Source organism: Puma concolor, chromosome A3 (assembly GCF_028749965.1).
Source record: "Puma concolor isolate L17-30 chromosome A3, mPumCon1.1.hap2, whole genome shotgun sequence".
NCBI lineage: Eukaryota > Metazoa > Chordata > Mammalia > Carnivora > Felidae > Puma > Puma concolor.
Window position 1 is genome coordinate 132,163,379 of NC_141669.1, and position 21,670 is coordinate 132,185,048.

Sequence of the window (21,670 nt, forward strand, 5' to 3'; positions counted from 1 at the left end):
AGGCATTAAATTATGTTTCACATGTTAACAGCTGCTGACTATTCCACTGTTTGAATATACAGAGCTGTAATGTATTTAATTGTCGCTTGAGTCAACTACAGTTCCCCTAATGTTAGACACTTGAATTATACCTGTTTTTCCCTCCTGTGGCGAGGAACATCCCATTAGCTAAATAAGGGTCATTGCCTGATGTGGACTTCCTCTCAGGCTAAGGCTTCCCCGATTATGGCCATCGCCCCCTTTGAGGGCCCCCAGGACGTGCTGTTAAGGCGGGTCCGTGAGAGCTCAGTAAGTAGATGCAGAAATGGGTCCACATTTCCTATCACTAAGTCAGATCAGTCTGCAGCGAAAACATTCTTTTTTAAGAAGGCAAAATCATGGGGCGCCTGGGTGGCGCAGTCGGTTACGCCAGGTCCGACTTCAGCCAGGTCACGATCTCGCGGTCCGTGAGTTCGAACCCCGCGTCAGGCTCTGGGCTGATGGCTCAGAGCCTGGAGCCTGTTTCCGATTCTGTGTCTCCCTCTCTCTCTGCCCCTCCCCCGTTCATGCTCTGTCTCTCTCTGTCCCAAAAATAAATAAAAACGTTGAAAAAAAAAAAAGGCAAAATCAGGGGCCCCTGGGTGGCTCCGTCGGTGAAGCGTCCAACCCTTGATCTCAGCTCAGGTCTGAATCGCAGGGTTGTGAGTTCAAGCCCCGCGTCAGTCCCCACGTGGGGCATGGAGCCTACTTAACAACAAGACAACAAAATTAAATCAAAAAATAAAATAAAAAAAAAAATAAAATCCAGTCACGTGGTGCTGAGGCAGAAACACTGGTGAGCATTTCCGAGTCCTGCTGTAGTTCCTTCTCTGGCTTGTGGGGTACTCATGCGCTCCTGAGACTCCCAAGTAAGAGTAAATTTCTTTGAAATTAAATAGCTCTTAGATCAGAGAAACTTCTTTAGATATTCAAATCATCTCTCAAGCAAACTATTTGTTTTTAATCTAAAGCAAAATGACGTTATTGCCTTTTTTTTTATTTTCAGGAGTAGAATTTAGCGATTCCTCACTTACATATAACACCCAATGCTCATCCCAACAAGCACCCTCCTTAATGCCCATCCCCCACCTGGCCCATCCCCCCACCCGCCTCCCCTCCAGCAGCCCTTAGTTTGTTTTCTGTATTGAAGAGTCTTTTCTGGTTTGCCTCCCTCTCTGTTTTTATCTTACTTTTCCTTCCTTTCCCCTATGTTCCTCTGTTGTGTTCCTTAAATTCCACATCTGAGTGAAATCGTACGATATTTGTCTTTCTCTGACTGACTTATTTCACTTGGCATAACACAGTCTGGTTCCATCCACGTTGTTGCACGTGGCCAGATTTCGTTCTTTTTGATCGCCGAGTAATATTCCGTTATATATATATACCACATCTTGGTTATCTTTTTGTCAGTCAGTGGACATTTGGGCTCTTTCCACTTTTGGCCATTGTCACCGGTGCTGCCGTAAACATTGAGGTGCCCGTGCCCTGTCGCCTCGGCATTTTTGTATCCTTTGGATGGACATCTAGCAGTGCTGTTGCTGGGTCGTAGGGTAGCTCTAGCTTTAAGTGCTTGAGGAGCCTGCGCACTGTTTTCCAGAGCGGCTGCACCCGTTTGCATTCCCACCGACAGTGCAGGAGGCTTCCCCTTCCTCCGCCCCCTCGCCAACGCCTGCAATTTCCCGATCTGTTCATTGTAGCCACTCTGACGGGTGTGAGGTGGCATCTCATTGTGGCTGTGATTTGTATTCCCCTGACGAGGAGTGACGTGGAGCATCTTTTCATGAGTCCGTTGGCCATCCGGATGTCTTCTTTGGGAAACTGTCTATTCGCGTCTTTTGCCCATTTCTTCCCTGGATAATGTGGGTTTGGGGCGTTGGGTTTCCCAAGCACGCTGTTAATCATGCCGTGTTTTTATAGTGCCTATTTTCTTTAAGGCTCCAGGCCTTTGGGCAGACCTGTTTTTAGAGCTGTGTTCCTAAGGTCTTGAAGGATGTGATTTTGACCTACCTAACGGCAGGTGGCGGCGTGACGGATTTGCCCCGTTGTGCATCCTCTGAGCAAGGCTTTTTGCTTGAATGCGACAAAATTCTCCTCTCGCCTCTGTGCGCGCAGACAGACTTGTTCCAGGGCAGTCCGCTGCCTGTAAGGCTTGCTTCTGGCCCTCCCTCCTTCCCCACGCGGCCTCCTAACATGCAGCAGGTGGCCACCTGCCAGGCAGGGACGGCTGTCAGGTCAGAGGGCACAGCACCGCCTGATTGGGTCTCCACACACCCTGCCTATCTCGCTTCGCCACTAATCCTGATATTCGCTCTGCTGACAACTCACGTGCTTTCAGCTTGAGCAGCACGTTTTGTCTGACGCAGAATCACATTTCGGGGAGAGAGTGACGGTCTGCCCTGCACCAGAAAGGAGCCGGTGAGAATTCTAAAGTCGTACTGAAGCCTGGTTGATCCTTAAAGCTTCTTTCTGGCCGTTGCCGCCAATAAGCCTTTGGGTTTGAGAGGCAGAAACGGAATATCCCAGCCAACTTCTACCTTACGTCAAGTTTGTGTGTCTTTCTCGGTGAGGACTGCAGAGTTGCTGATGTTTATGAAGCACCTACCATGGACCTAGCATCATGCTAGGCGTTTTCTCTACCTTTTCTGGCTGACTCCTTTCCCTGCCGTGGTGTTTATCACGTCTGTTTCATGAGGGATGGAACTGAGTCTGAAAGTTAGAAGCAAACCCAAATCCCTTGCCTGTGTTTCAGGGGTCTCCCCGTGCCCACGTCTCCGACTTTGTTTCCTCTCTGTCTCTTCCTCCCTCTCGCCATGCTGAATGCTTTTCACTTTATAAAGGTATTAGGTATTCGGTCCGCTTCTGCCCCGGGACCTTTGCACTTGCTATTTGCGCCACCTGGAACCCTCCGTCTTCCCGCTCTACACTGGTGACATGTGCTTTTCCTACCATTTCAGCAACTTCACCTCTACCTTGGGACGTACCTTGACCACCTGAGTAATGACAGTTCTGTCACCCTTTATCACCCTGGAGAGTTTTCCACATTCTGAAGTTAGCCTGCTTCTCTTGGCTTTCATTTGTCTACAGGAATATTTCTCAAAACAAGAGCAGGTACCCTCTCTCTCTGTCTCTCTCTCTCTCTCTCTCTCTCTCTCTCTCTCACTTCTCTTTTGTTAACACTTGACACGGGTAGGCACTCAGCAGATCCGTGTTGCACATCTAAGTAAACACCTGTTGCATACAGTTTGGCTCTGTTCTAGGCCCTGACGATACTGCAGTGAACAAAACAAAGAGTTCCATCCTAGGAGGGAAAGACAGTTGTTAACAAAAGAATTAATAAATAATATCTCAGAGGGTGATGCACAGAAGGTAGGTAATGGTGTTGGGGTAAGATGAGCTGCTCTCAGATAAGGCCCATCTGACAGGGTGGTATTTTCCAGAGAGATCTGGATAAAGTAAAGGAGCAAGTTATGCAGATGTCTGGGGAGAAAGTATTCCAGAAAGAAGGAACAGCCAGTGCAAAGGTCCCGGGGCAGAGGCACACGGGTGAGTTTGAAACCGAGAGAGCATGGCTGGTGTGGAAGGGGTACAGGTAGAGCCAGAGAGGAAGGAAAGGAGGGGCTGGTTCACGCAAGGACTTCTGTGCCTTGCTAAAAATTCCAGCCTTTACTGTGAACGCAGTAGGAAGCCATTGGAGAGTTTTGAGCTCAGGGGAGATCTGGATACATGAATAAAATCGCACAGCTTGAAATCAATAAAGCAAGGAGAGAAACTGGGCTCTCTGAGTCCACAATCTGCCCCCACCCGAAAATACTGCAGCTGTATCTACCCCTGCCCGTGTGCTCGCTCTCTCTCCCTCTCCCTCTCCCTCTCCCTCTCTCTCCTCTGTGCACTTTAGCATCAAGGCAAGCCCCATCCCTCTCGGGGGGCCTGGTGTTGGTAGCTTAGCCTGGAGCTGGTGGCAGGGTTTGCTTTGGGTTTTTTTTCCTGTTTGTGAGGAGCATCGGGGTCCCCCCTTGCAGCCAGTGGTCCCCTGCCCGGGCGACTCAGGCCAGCTTCCGGCTGATCACAGAGTGGGGCCCAGGTTGCGTCAGCAAAAGCACAGCCCGGCTGAAGCAGTGCTCGCAGCGTCCTGTCCCTCCCTGCGTGTGACGCCCAGCAGCCTGGCACGGGGCCAGTTGTGAGTAAACTGGGCCCAGGGCTCCCGTAGGTGTTTTCTATTCACACGGCAGCTGCTTTCAGTACTGAGCCATGAACCTGATCTCTCTGCATTGTCAGTCAGCTCTCTCCCCGTGGGTGCCGAGGGGGAAAGAGACCCGCCGGGCTCCGCCGTAGAACTCCCTCCCAGACGCCCACCCGGCTCCTTGCGTGCTAATTACCAGACAGCACAGCAAACACTTTGCCTATTATATCAGTGAGAACTTGGAGTTTCAAGGGATGGGAAAGCCAGTTGGTTTAAATCAAAAAGATTCATTTGGGGAGCGGGGGGGGGGGGGGGGGAGTCCCTATCTCCAAAGGCCTGGGAAGCCTCGGCTTTGGCCAAGTGGAATGTAATGACTCAAAAGGTATCATCAGAAGTAGGCTTTATCCTTTCCCTCTCTGCTTTCTTCTGAATGCATCTCTCTCAGGATGTAGCAAGGTGCCAAATAAGGTTCCATCTCAACACTTGGGTAACTCCAGAATTACTCTTTCGCGTTTCGAACGACATCTCAGAACGGAGTCTCCTTGGCTCAGATTGGTTCGCATGCCCAGACCCAAAGCAATCGTGTTGTCCAGGGCAGTGCAGTGCCCTGATTGGCCACCGGGTCATGGGTTCAGCCTTGAACCCAGCCTAGGAGTTAGTCCATGTAACTCTTGAGGACCCACAGCAGAAAAGAGGCACTATCTCAAGGAAGATCGGGGTCACATGACCAGATGCCAGGTAGGTAGATGCCAACTTTCATGCATTGTCTTCGTTAATCTTCTGAGAACCCTGGGGCATAGTGATGATCCCATTCTGCAGAGGAGGAAGGTGAGGCCCCGAGGGGTTAAATCAGCCGAAAATCTACAGCTATTCAGTGGGAGAGCCAGGATCTGAATGGATACGAATTTGTCTTTCTCCTCAGTGCATGTCCAAGGGTCTCCTTACACTTGAGAGACGAGGACGAATGTTCAAATGGGGTCAAGATGATCCTCGAAACCCACGGCCCTGAAGCAGCCCACCGGCATTTGCTCATTTTTTAAAAAAAATGTCAGTTCCTTTGATGCACTTTAGGTGAAGTCGGAAACCAGTTTTCCAGGTTATCTGGTTACAAGAGTGACTCACTCTTAGCAAGTACAGAGAGGAATGTTCTGAAATTATCCTGGAAGGAAATCAGCGTCTCCTGCATGGCGGCATGTTACCCACATGTAGGGAAAATCCATATGCCCACAGCATTTCTTATATAAATGTGTGGAGGCGTGTTTAAAAAGCATGTATATTCATATTCTCTGTGTGTATGTGTATAAACCCAGATATTTATCCCTCTGCTAGGTTCAGACGCATCCAGCGGCTCACACGTTAATTACAGTCTCCTTGGTGAGGAGAAATATTTTCCCTTCGATCATGTTCATTTTATGATCGTTGGAAGGTCATCTCTGTAGCAGTCACTAAACTTCTCTGGCATCACAAATGTTCTGTAATTGCTAGATTGTGCGCACATTTCGGCTTTACTTTTGTGAACCTCCCTTGATTTTTATTAGGAACAACGATAATTAATTGCAGTGCACGGGGCATGTATATAATGTCAACAAATTCCAGCCAGCAAGGCTTTGAAGGAGATACTTCTGTTCTCATTATTGTTACAGAGGAGGAGAGCAAGGGTCAAACAGTCTGCCTGATGATGTGGACTTGGGACTCAGACTTAGGTTTCTGTTACTTTCACGCAGAGTTTCTCAACCTCAGAACTGTTGCCTTTTAGCCAAGATACTCACTACTGTGCTATTATGGAAGTTCAGAAGGGGAAAAAAAAAACACCGGAACATCGCGTTTCCAAGGCTGGCAAGGAGGGTATACAGCTATTAGGTGTTTGGTGGAAAACCTCCAGAAATCTATCAGTATTTTAGGTGCATATGTTTCGATCCAACAATTCCTCTAGAAAGGCTGGTTAACAAAGTGTGCAAGGATGTCAAGTGTAAAAATATTCGACACGGTGTTGTTTATTGTAGGGAAGTTGGGAATACCTCAACATCCATCAGTGAGAAGGTAGTTCAGTGAATTCGAGTACATGAATCCAGTGGACTAGTGTTAGTATTTCCTTAAAAGTATGCAGAAGCTCTAAATGCGCACACAGGAAAAGGTAAAGAAGATATATTTTAAATGAAAAGTAAATTGCCAAGGATTGCGCAATCCCGATCTTGGGGGGGAAACGCTCAGCCTGTGTGTCCACGGGAGGTGGAGTCAGGTGAGTGTATGATGTTGGATTCTACCTAGAAAATTGCTGGAACGATATCAACCAAACTGATAAGACTGATTACTTTTGGGACATTCTTATTCTGGGGGCGAGGCGCGTCCAATTAGAGTTTGTACTATATACTTTATACTGTGGCTCTCAACAGGGGGTGGTTGTGTCCTTCAGGGTGCATTTGGCAACGTCTAGATACATTTTTGGCAATGTCTGGGCACATTTGGGGGAGCTGGGCAGTTGTGCTGGCTTCTAGTGGGTAGAACCAACAATACTGTTAAACATTCCCCGATGCACAGGACGTACACATCCATACAAAGGATGTCCCGCCCCAAATGTCGATAGTGCCAGGATTGAGAAACCCATTTGACACCCTAGCTGAGTGTTTAAGTTTTTGTTACAATGAGTATCCATTAATCTTCTTCTTTTAAAAACCATCTGCAGGGGCACCTGGGTGGCTCAGTCGGGGTAAGCGTCCAACTCTTGATTTCAGCTCAGGTCATGATCTCACAATACGTGAGATCAAGCCCCGCATCAGGCTCCCACTCATGCTTGCCCCCCCCCCTCTCTCTCTCTCTCTCTCATTCTCTCTCTCTCTCTCTCTCACACACACACACACAGAGAAATAAATAAATAAACATAAAGAAAAGTAAAGAAAGAACTGCAAAACAAACTCTCAGTTCTGATACTTGTATAGAAACATTGTTGGTGGTACCTTTAAAAATCAAATCAGAGAAACAGTTTTAACATCAATAGTTTTGCCATATGAACAGTACATACTGTTTCTTGCATTAGCAGAACAAATCTTCTTTATTTAAACATAGCATTTCTCTATATTTGTCTTTCAAAAGTTTACAGTTGTCTTTAAGCAAAGCGATCTAATAATATTTGTCCCATTTCACAGATTAGAAAACTAAGAACTGGGCAAGGCTCACTGTTTATACAGCCAGTTGTTACCAGTTAGAACCTTGGTAAATAATTTTAATAGTTTCTGGGAATATTAAATTGCCTGATCTCAAATTGCCTGTGTTTTTGCTTGAAACTAGAGGTAAAAATCACTATGATTATTTCCACTTCTTTAATTGTGAAACAAAGCAAGTTTTCTTTTTTTTTAATTGTTTTTCTTAATGTTTATTTTTGAGAGAGAGAGAGAGACAGAGTACAAGTGGGAGAGGGGCAGAGAGAGAGGGGGACACAGAATCGGAAGCAGGCTGCAGGCTCTGAGCTGTCAGCACAGAGCCCGATGCGGGGCTTGAACCCACGAACTGCTCATGACCTGAGCAGAAGTCGGATGCTTAATCTACTGAGCCGCTCAGGTGCCCCTGAAATAAAGCAAGTTTTCTAAGTAATCCTTCCTTCTCTAGGAACCGAGTTTGTTCCCCGTCATTTCTTCCTCCAGATGGAAATACTTTTTTTTTTTCCCATAGAGCATTAACATTTCAATTTGGAGATAAAACATCTCTTCTCTCATTTTCTGCTCTATACTGTAGCCGTGGTGGGGTGTCTTTTGACACATTAAATTTCTGAGTTCAGAGATGATCCCGAGTGTGACTGGGGAGGTGACAAGCTTTGAGTGAGGTTTCTAATAAGGAGGACAGGTGTACTGTAAAAGCTTCCACGGTCTTCATGAAACCCGTGACTCTCACCTAGCGAGACCCTGGCTATGACTAACAGCGTGCCCGCGGCTCTAGGACAGAGTGTTGTTGCTGACCCAAGGACCGAGCCCTTGACATTGGCTGTGTCTTAAGAAACTGCGTCCCAACTCTGAAGTGGAAGACACAGAGTTCTTCTACGTCTGTGAGCCACCACAACCTTTAGGGATGGACACTGGCCTGCTGATATGTGTTTGAACTCTACTCTTTGGAAATTAATTCCTGTATTTGTCGGGAAACAATAGGTTGTGCTGCGGTAAGGTACGCTCCCCAAACTTAAACAGCTTAAAATGACAGGGATTTATTTCTCTCTCATGGTACCTGTGCATCGTGGGTCAGCCGAGGGCCCGGCTGTGTTCTCATCGAGGACTCAAGCGGACTAGAGCAGTCACCGTCCAGCATGGTCAGCACCTGCCCTTGTGACAGAGAGAAAGGGAGCATGTTGAATCACACCCTGACTCTCAAAGTGACGTGGACCACCCCTGATCACATTTCTTGTGGCCTTGCCCGACTTCAGAGAGCTGGGGGAGTGCAAACATCAAACGGAAAAGAGACACTGGAAATTTGTGGAGGGTTCTAATGATTTCCACAGTCCGTCCCCGAGAAGTCATGTACAAATCTGAATTTCTGGATTCTTTGGCGAAACGCGGGATGTCGCGACATCGGACCTGCACAGCCGTGTGGCAGTAGTTGGGGGGAGGGCGAGGCACCGGGGAGCAGCCACTCTGTTTAGATGAGGCATCTGTGTGCCAGCTGGTGGGCCCTGTGAACCCTGTTCCGCTCACCCAAGGCGTCTGCTCGGTCCCTGTAGGAATTTGAGTCGGTCCAGCCTGGCGGTGCCAGTTCAGCTGTGGAGGTAGACAGCCTGGTTTTGAATCCAGGAGAAACGCCTTCATGGCTGTGTAACCACAGCCCAGTGATTTGACTCTCTGTGCCTCAGGTCACGTGGGAGCAAGTATCATTGGGAAATGGGGACGTGGTATTAATAGCAATGAAGTAGTAACCTCAGCGGCCGTGGGGAGGAATAAACGGGAAAATCCACGTAAAGCACTTAATTTAGTGTCTAGGATAGAGATAACGCAGCTGCCATCTCGTCCTTGTTGGTCAACGTCATCGTCATCTTTCCAAAGTGCGACCTTCCCTTTACCTTTAACTTGGGGGAAAAGTGGGGTTGCCAGATAAATGCTGCTGGCGGATGAATACTGACCAGCTCCCCTCTTTGTCCCGTGTCTGTTTCCTGTCGTGTAATCAGCAGGGTCGGACCAGGAGCTTTCTGAGGTCCCTTCCAGTGCTGACATTCTGTGATTCCAAGACGCAAGGAGGGCCCCCAGATCCCTTCTCGAGCTTTCAAAGCATTCCCGATGTATGCTTTAGTGTGGGTCTGGAGAGTGTATCTGTCAAGGGGGCTGCAGGCAGGGGAGAGACGTTAAGCCAAGCTATGAAGCAAGCATGGGAACAGATTTAACCACAAGCTCTGGCCTTGAACCCATCCAGGGGACGCTGACATGAGCCAACTGTGCATATCTGCTGATGAACCTTCCCAGGAAGGGATGCTCCAGGACCTTCCACGGGCCTTATGATCTCTGCCACTGACTTCAGTCACCATCTGGACCGGTCCTTTCTTTCACGGCACTTGGTAGAGAGCAGAAGGACCCCAGCCCATGCCGAACGTTAGGGCTTTATTTTTTTTGTTCCGCAGCCTGGCCCGGCCTGTGAACGATGCCGTGTGATGACAGAGGTATTATCACCCCGAGCGAAAATATTCACCCATGATGAGACAATGAAAGCACTTGCCACAGGTTTGTGTGGTGAATGCAGAGGAAGCAAACTCCTCATTTTCCGGTCAATATTCTTCTCCGATTCATTGAGATTTCTGCAAAGGAGTAGGTGCTTGATTCAAAACACCTGGAGGCTCAGCTTGGGCCGTGGAGAGGATACCGGCCGGGAGTTCACGCTCTGGAATCCAACAGCCTCTGCCCCTGAGCGCTGACCCCAAGCCAGTTCTGTGTCCTCATGGAACCCCGGTTCCTTCGTCTGCAAGGTGGAGACGGTCACGCGGACCTCACGGAGTTGGGGAAGTCGACTGACAGAAGCCACACTGTGTATCTCCTGAAGGGTCTAGCGCATCAGCCCTCAACACGTGGCGAGAACGAGGTGGCTTAAATGTGACCCTCCCGTAAATCATCCCTGCAGAGTCACTGAGGGCGGACCATCTCGAGACCAAGCACGTGTGCGTGAAGACGCTGGAAGGTGGCTGCGGTACGCAGGACGGCTCGTGCCCCACAGAAAGGGGCCTGAGAAAACACAACCCCAGTGTTCCAAGGGCCTCCTGCTTGTATCAGGAGGAATTTGAAAGTGCCGCGTGAGATCTCCTGAGTTTTCAGCATTGACCAGTGTACAAAACCACATACCTATTTGGGTCCACTAGAAAGAGACGTCCTCCAATGCCTCATATCCCCCCAAAGTAACAATGAGTTTAGCAAGGTAGGATTTTGCCCCACGTGAAAGTGCAGGTAGGTGGTCGGGAGCTAGCGGGGCACACGCCTCGATGCCAGGTGCCCGTGACCTTCTATCGTACTGCCCTGCCACCTCAGCGGGAGGCTTCCTTCTCGCGGTCCAGGATGGCTGCTGCGGCGCCTGCCATCGTGTGCCTCTTCCGAGCAGCCAGAAAGGGAGAAGCGGAGGGCACGCCCCCTCTCTTTAAATACACAACCTGGAAATCACGCCCATCACTTTTACTCACTCGTCTTGGGCTAGTATGTTGTCATATGGCTACATCTACCCTACAGAAAGGCTGAGAAGCATAGTCTTTATTCTGGGTGACCAAATACTCAACCGAGAATCAGGAGATCTACAACACAATGGAAAGAGGAACGGAGCCACAAGTAATTTGGATTAAGATTTTTTTCTTTAATGTTTATTTTTGAGAGAGACAGAGAGAAGGAGACAGAGTGCGAGCAGGGGAGGGGCAGAGAGAGAGGGAGACACAGAATCCGAAGCAGGCTCCAGGCTTCGAGCCGTCAGCACAGAGCCTGACGCGGGGCTCGAACTCCTGAGAACTGCAGGACCAATCGTGACCTGAGCTGAAATCAAGAGTTGGAGGCTCAACTGACTGAGCCACCCAGGTGCCCCTAATCTGGATCTTTTTAAACGTTAGCACCACCAAGCAAACCACGCCTCGGGAGCATTCTGGAACACAGAAAGAACCATTCTCTGCTGAGGAGGTGATAAGAGTGCGTCCAAATAAAATAACTTTCCTATTAAAATGATTCTCGGCGTCAAGATCAAAATAGGCTCCAGGTCTTGAGAATCTACTATGAGTCGGGTGCAGTGTTAGGTGCTAAACATGTGGCCCTTGCCCCTGGCCCTGCAAACAACCCCGCAAGCCAGGTGCTGTCCTCACCGTTGACCACGGGGACGAGGGCAGAAGTGACCTGACCACGTGCGTGTGGTTGGTAAGCGGCTGGGTGGGGATTTCATGTCGGACCCCTCGGTCGCCAGCCTCCCTCTGTGCTGAGCCCAGTTCAACAGTCCCCCCACCGCTGCACAGCTCTGTTTGCCCTGCACCCTGTTCGGAGAAGGAGCCTTGTCACAGCAGCGCCACAGCCCAGAGCCCGGGTTCCAGAAGGTCAAAGACGACCCCGGACCTTTCTCCTGTTCTTTGATCTTCACAAGTCGCAGAAATTTCTATTTCACAGAGGAGAGAGAGAGGGGGGAGCAAAATAATGAGTCTTAGCTGCCTTGCTTTTCTTCAAAATCACGACTCCCTGTTTCCGTGGTATGTCTAGAAGGCATTCGCCTCTCATCTCTCGCCCGGGAGCTGGCGATCTGCTCCACGCTGCCCCTCACTTGCCTCCCTGGGCACACCCGCCCCGCGCAATCCATCATCGCTGCCCTCACCCCGCTTCTGATCAAGGGGGCCCGGGAAAACCGCCTCCCGCTCGACACCTACCCCCGGCTCTTTGATTTGCCACACGTGGGCAGAGGGAACTTTCCGGTGAATGAGCTCAGAGCCTCTCCCCCCGGGGCCCCACGCAACGCCTCAGCCAGCAGCAGTCCGGGACGAGAAGGCCCGGGCCGGGCTCTTTGTAAACAGTCAGCGAAGGGTTTCTAGTTCGAGCTCCCCTTTCTGAAGAAGCTTTGCTTTCTGCTCTGTTCTGTATGTGCTCTGCGGGATGGGGCTTCCCCTGGCTGTTCCCTGCACACCTCCGGCCACCTGCTGGGCTTGCATTCACTGCAGACTTCCCTTCCGCGTTATCAGGTGGCCTCATTCAAACAACCTCTGCACATCTTTCATGGAAAGAAAGAAAGTAGGTCAGGGATTCACTGGGCTGGCCGGTCGACCGGGGTGGGATTTCTCTCATCCTTCATGCTGTTGACATGTGGGGCTGCGTCATTCTCCGTCGTGGGGGCCTCCCTGTGCACGCCGGGATGCCCAGCAGCGTCCCAGCTTCTACCCACTGGACGCCTTAGGGGCATTCGTGCAGGTGCGTAGAGGGGGTAGGACCGTGGGCACCACTCACTCCCTGGCTTTACGCTGGGATGGCATGGAATGTGTCATCATGTCTCTGAGACTTCCTTTCCGTGCCTACGAAATGGACACGATAATTAGGTCGACTTCATGAAGTCGTTGGTAGTGTCCCAGGACATAATGTCTGGGAAATGCTCAGCACAGACCTGGACCCCTGGTGAATGGGAGGAAACAAAAGCTAGCTTTTAACCGTGAGGATGGCCCCTTGGGCCTCCATCCTGACTCCGATTTTGTGCTCTGTTAGCATTAAGCTCTCCACTTCGTGCAGCAGGCTCTGATCGCGCCCCCATATTCTTGCTCAGGTGGTCCCTCCATTTCTCACTGCCAACCCCCTTCTCTTCGTGGTTAACCCCGACCTCTTCGACCTTCAAGCTCAGTTCAGAGGTCACCTCCTCCAGGGAACCCTTCATGATTGCTTCCTCCCTGCCCCCAAGCTGGGCCACGTCCCATCCTCAGTGACTGAGGAAGTCCCAGGCTATCTCTAATTGCACTCCTCAGTCATTTTGTTTTTATATTTATTTATTTTTATTTTCTTTAACAGTCTCGCTCAGTCGTTTTAAACATTTGGCCAGCTTCACCAGTCGTGTCCTCCATAAAGGCAGGTATCGTATGCATCTCTGAGTATCTGGGGGCCCAGCTCAGGATGATAGGTCAACATTGCTCAAACATCTAGCAAAATGGACAAGGGAAGGAGAGGTGGAAGGAATGAGGGAAGAAGAAAGAATTGAGTGAGGGACACCCAGAGAGCAGTACCTTGCAAAAAAGAAGGGTTTGGATCAATTGGTACCTGCTGTATTTTATTTTATTTTATTTTATTTTATTTTATTTTATTTTATTTTATTTTATTTATTTTATTTTATTTTATTTTATTTATTTTATTTTATTTATTTTATTTTATTTATTTTATTTTACTTATTTTATTTATTTTATTTTATTTATTAATTTTATTTTATTTTATTTATTATTTTATTTTACTATTTTATTTTATTTTGGTATATTTTCTTGTTCTGAATACAGTTGTTATTTTGCGTGACACCTTTACCAACCAGTGAGCAGCCCCAAGTCTGCAGAGGAAGACACCTTTCTTTCTCCAGGGCGAGCTCTTCGCAAATAAAGCATCTGATCCACTGCAGTCATCCGATAAAAGACTGACAGTCTGTCCCTGCTTTCCAAGCTTTCTCTTGATTGTGTCCGTTCACTCAACAAATATTTACTGAGTTCCTGACTCAAGGGTGAAACGACCAAGGTCCTGGCTGTCACGGAGCTCACTTTCTCATTGAGGAGACATTATACGTAAACATGGAGATACGGGATATGAAGGACGAGAGAGCAGGGGACAGAGAGGGTTGGCTGAGTGGGTTGCTGTTTAAAATGGGTTGTCCAGGCAGGGTCTTGCTCGGATAAACACCATTTGAAAAGAGAGCTGAAAGAATGAAAGAAGTGAACATTAGGATCTTCCCAGGTGATCCGTTTCAAATCCCCCCCCCCTTTTTTTTAATGTTTATTTTTGAGACAGAGAAAGAATGGGGGAGGGGCAGAGAGAGAAGGAGACAGAGGATCCAAGGTGGGCTCTTCCCCTGACAGCAGAGAGCCTGATGGGGGAGCGCGAACTCGCCAACCGTGAGATCTTGACCTGAGCTGAAGTCGGACGCTTCACCGACTGAGCCACCCAGGCGCCCCCCGTTGTACGTCCTTTAACTGGTAGTTCTTGATGTGCTGCCTGCCAGCTTCAGAGAACTTGCAGAAAAGAATGAATTACTTGCGCACTGCCTATATCAGCATGTACCAGAGTATTCCCACGCCCCTTGGCATGTTTGCGGAAGTCACCTAGAATAACACAAAGTCTGTAGACATCGGAGGAACAGATAAACATCACTTACCATCTTCGTATAGTGCAGACCCTTCAGATCCTTTGTGGGGCAACCCTGCGAACCTCCAAGTGGGAACCAGAGACCTTACCCAAGAAGCATATTCTAGGACTTGTGTTTGGAGGAGTGTATTTTGGTGAACACAGTTTTGGAATGGGTACCAAATTTAAAGAAATATCCTGGGGCACCTGGGTGGCGCAGTCGGTGAAGCGTCCGACTTCAGCTGGGTCACGATCTCGCGGTCCGTGAGTTCGAGCCCCGCGTCGGGCTCCGGGCTGATGGCTCGGAGCCTGGAGCCTGTTTCCGATTCTGTGTCTCCCTCTCTCTCTCTGCCCCTCCCCCGTTCATGCTCTGTCTCTCTCTGTCCCAAAAGTAAATAAACGTTGAAAAAAAAAAATTTAAAGAAATATCCTTTCCTTATTACGATGTCTGGAAGACAAAACAGAACAAACCTCATACTATTGGCAAATCACCAGCTGTACTTCCCTCAGCCCAGCCCTAGGCAACCACTAATCCAGTCTCCGTCTCTGCGGATTTACCTATTTGGGACGTTTCATACCCGTGGAATCGTAGAATACGTAATCCTTTGTTTCTGGCCTCATTCATTTAGCTGATGGTTACAAGGTTCATCCATGCTGTGGCATGGACTTTATGACTTTTGACCGCCAAATGGTACTCCATTGTATGGATGTGCCACGTTTTATTTATTCATCTGTTTGTCCATTAATGAGTGGACAATTGGGTTCTATTACTGTAGAATAGTAGTTTTGTTTCCTGCCTTTTGACTCTGCAAAGGTCTAGCCTGTTACATCCAGAATTTTCCTTTCCTCTACCAGGGGCAGGCCAGCCCCTCTGTAAAAAGTGTAGCTCAGGGGCGCCGGGGTGGCTCAGTCCTTTGCACGTCCGACTCCTGATTTTCGGCTCAGGTCATGATCCCAGGGTCATGGGATTGAGTTCCACGCTTAGCACGGAGCCTGCTTGAAATGCTCTTTCTCTCCCTCTGCCCCTCTCCCCCGCTCACACTCTCTCTCTAAAATAAAAAAAGTAAAAATTAAAATGTAGCTCAGAGAATGGGAAATCAATAGGAGGGGTAACAACAACCGATTATAGAATGAGAAAGGAAATTTTAACGTTTATTTATTTTTGGGACAGAGAGAGACAGAGCATGAACGGGGGAGGGGCAGAGAGAGAGGGAGACACAGAATCGGAAACAGGCTCCAGGCTCTGAGCCATCAGCCCAGAGCCCGACGCGGGGCTCGAGCTCCCGTACCGCGAGACCATGACCTGGCTGAAGTCGGATGCTTAACCGACTGCGCCACCCAGGCGCCCCATGAGAAAGGAAATTTTAAAAGACTCTTTGGAAATAGCGCATACATAAAACATCTCTGAACTATCTGCTAATGCAGGAGTCACCCTTCGATGCAAGAGATCTGTGCCGAAGTGAAAGTCTGTTCAGGCTTTGATGAATTTCCACGTTAGTGGCAAATCTCTCACTCCAGTGTCTGTGAAAGCTGCCACATTTGTCCTGTGCTGCCCAGTGGCCACGACTCAAATGCCCTTTGAGGGGAAGGCCGCTCTAATTGATGACGGAACCCTAACTGAGCTGAGAGTGTTTTGTGCGACACAGTTCTTGGCCACGTGTCCAATGGCATTTTGATTTTATTGAATGCCAGGTTAAAAGATCCTTAGGGCTTTGGGCAACGTATCTCCTTGCCCTGGACATTGAAAAGGCACTGAGGTCAGATCAGGTGTGAACCGAGGCAAAGCTTATCACGAGGCGGCCAGCAACTGTTGGAAAGCTCTGGCACGGGGGCAGTTCTCTCATTATCTGAGCCACCTGACAGACCCCCTTCTCACTCATATTTCCCATATATGCAGCTGCCGTCCAACTTTGTTACAAAGAAAGTAGAGAAACTTGTCATTTGTTTGATCATCGGCATGGTGTAAGAATTTGCCTGTCACTTGTTTAGGATAATGGCTGAATTCTTCAGTTTTCAATTGATGCTTGGCAGTTTGGATGTGTTAGATTGCTCGCAAGCAACTGAGAGAAATCCACACATTCTATCCATTGTCAAGCTCATTTAGCAGATTATTCTAAGACTAAAGGAAAGGAAGATAGCTCGGGCTATGAGTCTTTTAAGAAAACATTACAGAGTGTGAACAAAAGCAAATCTACAGAACTTTAAAATGTCAGAGAACTTAGAAATCCTTCAGTTTGAAGGGTTTGAAAACTCATATGCCCATAGAATCCAGACAGGTAGTTTAAAAAAAAAATGAAAAAAGAAAACCAGCTGAGAGAGAGAGGGGGGCTCTTGTAACAGCCCTAGGAAGGGCTTTGACCTTTGCTTACTGATCATGTGTTTTCATGCAATTTGCAAAAATAAGGTATTTAACTTTAGTTGGTTAATAGGGCTGTAGTTTCCCTCTCTGACGTGCCCTCCATCATACCTGCCCTCACATTGGGTGTTAGATAGCACTGGACTCATCCCAGGAATTTGGTGCTCATGGGCGTTGGCCACTTTTTATTTGTATTTTCGCCTACGGTGTCAGAGATGCTGGAAACATGGTATAGTCATAATTTCGTATCTTTTTTTTCTTAAAGAAGAGCTTTTATAAAGGGTGTAGAAGCTCCAGGATTCACCAAGGCAGTAAGCGAGATAGTCACTATGGCAAAGTGGAAGTCCCTACTAGTCTAGAAGAAGAGGTTTTGCTGAGCTCCAGACAGTTACCAGGTGGGGATTCAAGGGTGCAGTGTCGTTACCAGGTGAGGATTCAAGGGTGCAGGGTGGCCAGTTCCCTCAAGTAGACATTCAGATTTTTCACATCAAATCTAAATGTTGGTAACCAACCAAACAAAGCTAATCAGAAGGCCAAATTTGATCTGTGGGCTCAGTTCTCAGCCCTTGTTATCTAGGATGGAAAAGCTAAATGACCGGATAAGCCATCTATCCATACCATTGTCTTCCAAAGCTTTTACAAGAAAATATCAGCCTAGGTTTTAAATTTTTTAAAAATCATCCAGCTAGTATTCACTGAGTGCTAATGTGCATTGTACATAGATCTGAGTTTTCCCTAAGTTTAGCTCTTGACTAATGGTGTCCCAAGTAGCCCAATCCAGATTTAGAGTTAGAACACCATAGGGCGCCTGGGTGGCCCAGTCGGCTGAGCCACCGCCTTCGGCGCAGGTCATGATCTCCGGTTTGTGAGTGCGAGCCCCACGTCGGGCTCCATGATGGCAGCTCAGAGCCTGGAGCCTGCTTCCAATTCTGTGTCTTCCTCTCTCTCTGCCCCTCCCCCTGCTTGAAGACTGCCTCTCTCTCTCCCTCTCTCAAAAATAAATAGACATTTAAAAAACAAAACACAAAAACCACCAGGACTCAAGGTGAACCAGGACACCAAAGACAATTGACTGAAATCTGCAATAATTCAAACAAGGTGTTCCAGATCCTTGTTAAAAGAAATCTTCAAAATATGCTGTGGGGTTTTCTATCTCTGGGCTCATTATTGTAGTCCTGATGTTACTTTGCATGAACTTTGGGTGATTTAAAGTACTTGGAGGTATTAAAACTGTCCCTCTTTCTACTCCTCCTCACCTTGAATGTTTGCGTCCATTTTCTCCACTGCCTCCAATGCTTTTTCTCTAGATATTTGCATGTCTGGGCCCTTCTCATCATTGAGACCTCAACTGACATCGCACTGCCTTAGAAAACCTTTCCAGAACATGTTAGCTACATTAAACAGACCCCCAGCTCTCTACCCCAGGGTGTGGTAAATGACAACCAGTGGGCCAGATTTAGCCTGCTGCTTGTTTCATAAATAAAGTTTTATTGGCACACACCCACACTCATTTGCTTCCATGTTACATATGGCCACTTTTCTGTTACACCCAGAGACTTGAATAGTTGTGACAGAAACCGTGTGACCTGGAAATCCCAAAATCTAGCCCTTTATGGAAAATGTTTGCCAAGCTGAGACTTTCCTCTGGCTGTGCTTTATCTCCCTCACATTATGATTAGTATCTGAAAGTACTTACTTTTGTGTTGCTTGTTTGTTTCTGACTTACACCATTCGAATGTAAGTTTCCTAAGGGCTATTTTCCCCTGTGCCTAGAACATAGTAAGGACACAATATATATTTTGGTTGAGTACGTTGAGTGAATTCCATACTTTGCCTTTCTGTCAGTGCAGAGAAGTCTCCCTGAGCTGTGATTTACAGGGGTACTGAAGCTGCTGTTCCTGTTCAGTATAATCAGGGGGAAATCGTGTAAATTGTTTTGGTTTTGGTTGAGTAAACTAGACAAACCAATACACCAAGAGAGATGAGGCCTAAGTATTATATTCTACAATGTCGTCCCTTGAACCTAATGAGAAAAAGCCAAGATGTGAAATCATCATGGCGTCACGATCGTATGTGCGTGTTCTACCATGCCAATGCCATTAACAAGGGCTAACTCTGCTTGGCCAAGTAAAGACAGGCTATTCATTCAATGCATTTTTAAGTCACCAAACGTTGTGGGTTAACCCTGTTTAACCAAAGGAATACGTTTCTTTTTCTAAAGGCTCAACGTAAACAAAGAAAGTTGGCTTTGTTTTTCTCCGCTTGATTGTGTTACCCTGTCCCATTCCACCTATGCAAACCACAGCATGTGCCTCGCCATTGGTTACCCACTCCATGTCCTTGTCACCTGATGTATTTTATTTGCTGGAAATAAACGTCCACAGTCCATCTAATTCCACATCTCCCTTCACCTTGACATACTTCAGAACTGCTTGTGTCCACTCTTCTTTCTCATGGGCCTGACCTTCATTGCTTCAGACCTCTTGCATGCAAGGATTTATTTAATGGCTTCGTGTCTATTGGCCTTTTCTGTCCTCCTTCTTGACAGAAGGACCATTTCATACCCATCTTTATATTTCCTTCTGCTACCCATTCGGCCTAGACTGGGTCTTGAGTAAGTGCCAGGTCCTCGGCATGATGCTTGCAGTTATGTTGGACAAAAATCACAATCTAGAACTCCCAAGAGTTCTAGAACCTTACTTTGGAAGGCCCCACACCGTATAGAAATAAGCCCGTTAAAATGCACTCACTTGCCACATTAAGTATGATTTATTTCTTTTAAAGAATACAATGGCAATTCATTTGCTTTTGGAATTATTATTGATTGCAACTTTAAGTTTTATTTTCCTATGTTCCAACCAGTGCGTGTTTGGTTAGATCTCCAAGGATTTCAAAGCCCTCGAATTTTTCAGAGGCCCTTGAGAAGCTAGTACAACGTACTCTGCCTCAAATTCCTAATGTATAAAACATCCCTGCACCCATTCAGATACAATGGTCAACACAACAGATGTGTTTCTTGTCCAGAGGGACTCTAGGGTCCAGCAGGTGTGAGAGTCAGGTACACAAGTGGGAGATTATGAGAAGGCCCACTTTGGAGGAAGGGCAGATTTAAGTGAAACAAGATTTAAGGCAGAAATGGGAGTGGGGAACAGGCATCAGGAAAGGCCTCCCTGGAAGAGATAAGGTCTTAGATGAGCCATTAAGGGTGAGACCTTATGGCCAGTTTCCCCCCCAGCTAGCCTTGATAAACTTACCCTACAAACTAATTCACCTGAGGTCACGACAGGCTAATAATTTGTGGGGTCCCTTCCAGAATTTCCGGAAGGCAACAGCAGGGCATTAAGCCAACTGTGGGGTCCTTCTGGGCATGGGGCCCTGTCTGATGGCACAGGTCACATGCACTAGAAGCTGGCTGTGGCAATCGTCCTAAAATGGGTCTGGTGTCATTCAAAAGACAGTAGGAGAGGGGTGCCGTGGTGGCTCAGTGAGTTAAGCCACCAAGCCGAGGATCTCATCTCGGGTCATGACCTCATGGTTTGTGAGTTCAAGCCCCACATAGAGCCCCACACTGAGCCCTGCATTGGGCTCCACGTGGTTTCTTTCTCTCTCTGCCCCTCCCTCACACCCTCCATCTCAAAATAAATAAATAAACGTAAAAGGAAGAAAAGAAAAAAAACTTTTTTCACAAAAGACAGTAGGAGAAAGAAACACATTGACCACAGCGCATCGCCCATTGTAGGGACTCAACAATGGTTTATTGAATGAAGATGAGTTTCCTTAGTTTATTTTTCTTTCCACGGAAATAGACCTGACCAGGTGACACAAGTCTAAAGCAAGCATTTACTTTGGCAGTTTCCCTTTCTAGAAGCTCAGTACAGACACAGAGATTCGTATCTGGCCCAGAGAAACATGACTGGTAAGGCTGCCTTTTGTCTTGGAGATGACTTGGGTGTTATTACCTTTAACCAGTTTATTTGGGAAAAATACATATATATGACCTTTTGGAAGAGCTCTTTCTCCACGTCATATCCTGACAGTTGATGAGGACAAAGTGACACTAAACAAAAGTGATTTTTATTAAGGCTCATTGAGTGCATTTTCAGAAGCTGCCACACAATGAAATGTGTACATTTTTTCCCTGTCTATAAATCTGAGTAGTCTTGAGCTGCCAAGTCAGGTAAAGTGAGTCCACAGGTAGCTCTAAAATGCATTAAACCCCTGGAAATATTAGATCCTTCCACAACAGATGAGGTTTGGTGGTGTGGCTCATTAGCATTTGAACAAATTTGTGAGACTTTTAAGGCATGTTGTTGGATTGAGCTAAGTAGACTAATGCAGTGAATTCCAGACCCTAATGGCTCCATTTATCAAGGGAGCGGGCTTTAACATAATGCATAAACCTTTCTCACATGGCCATTTTACTATGCATTTAATTCTGCTGCAACACGGTGCTTCAGGCAGAGGAAATGAAGAACTTAAGGTTAACATTCCGAGAAAAGACTGGGAAAAAAAGAAAATCAATACCTCCCTCCTTCCCCAAATAAAAGATGATTTACAAAAATGGAAATCTATATTGATGACAGGGTCTTACGGATGACAAAATGTGCCCGTGATGTTTTGTGACTGGGACATGAGCTGTCATTTCCACTGAATGCGTATCCAGTTTCAGGGGTAATGTTATAAAAATGCTTTAGTGGGATTAATGAAAGGATATTAATTGATGAAACGCCCTCCTGGAGCTTTGAGATTTATTTTGAGGCCAGCGAAGTACTTCTGTAGCTTGTCTCTGTCCCCCGGCTTCATATTCTTGTTGGCTTTGAAACGTTGTCTTTCTTCCTGCTGACG

General features: G+C 47.4%; 1 protein-coding gene across 7 annotated transcripts in view; it reads left to right on the plus strand.

The window, feature by feature from the left end:
* TSHZ2 (teashirt zinc finger homeobox 2) overlaps positions 1–21,670 on the plus strand; it is a 458,377-nt gene that overhangs the window by 63,045 nt on the left and 373,662 nt on the right. Inside the window, exon 1 of one of the 7 annotated variants that reach the window (XM_086702514.1) lies at positions 601–4,936. The exons of the other annotated variants lie outside the window; for them this stretch is intronic. Within the exon in view, the coding sequence (XP_086558640.1) occupies positions 4,930–4,936 (7 nt within the window). The 5' untranslated portion in view covers positions 601–4,929. Of the gene's footprint in view, positions 1–600; positions 4,937–21,670 lie in introns of those variants that run through there. 7 annotated transcript variants of the gene reach the window in all.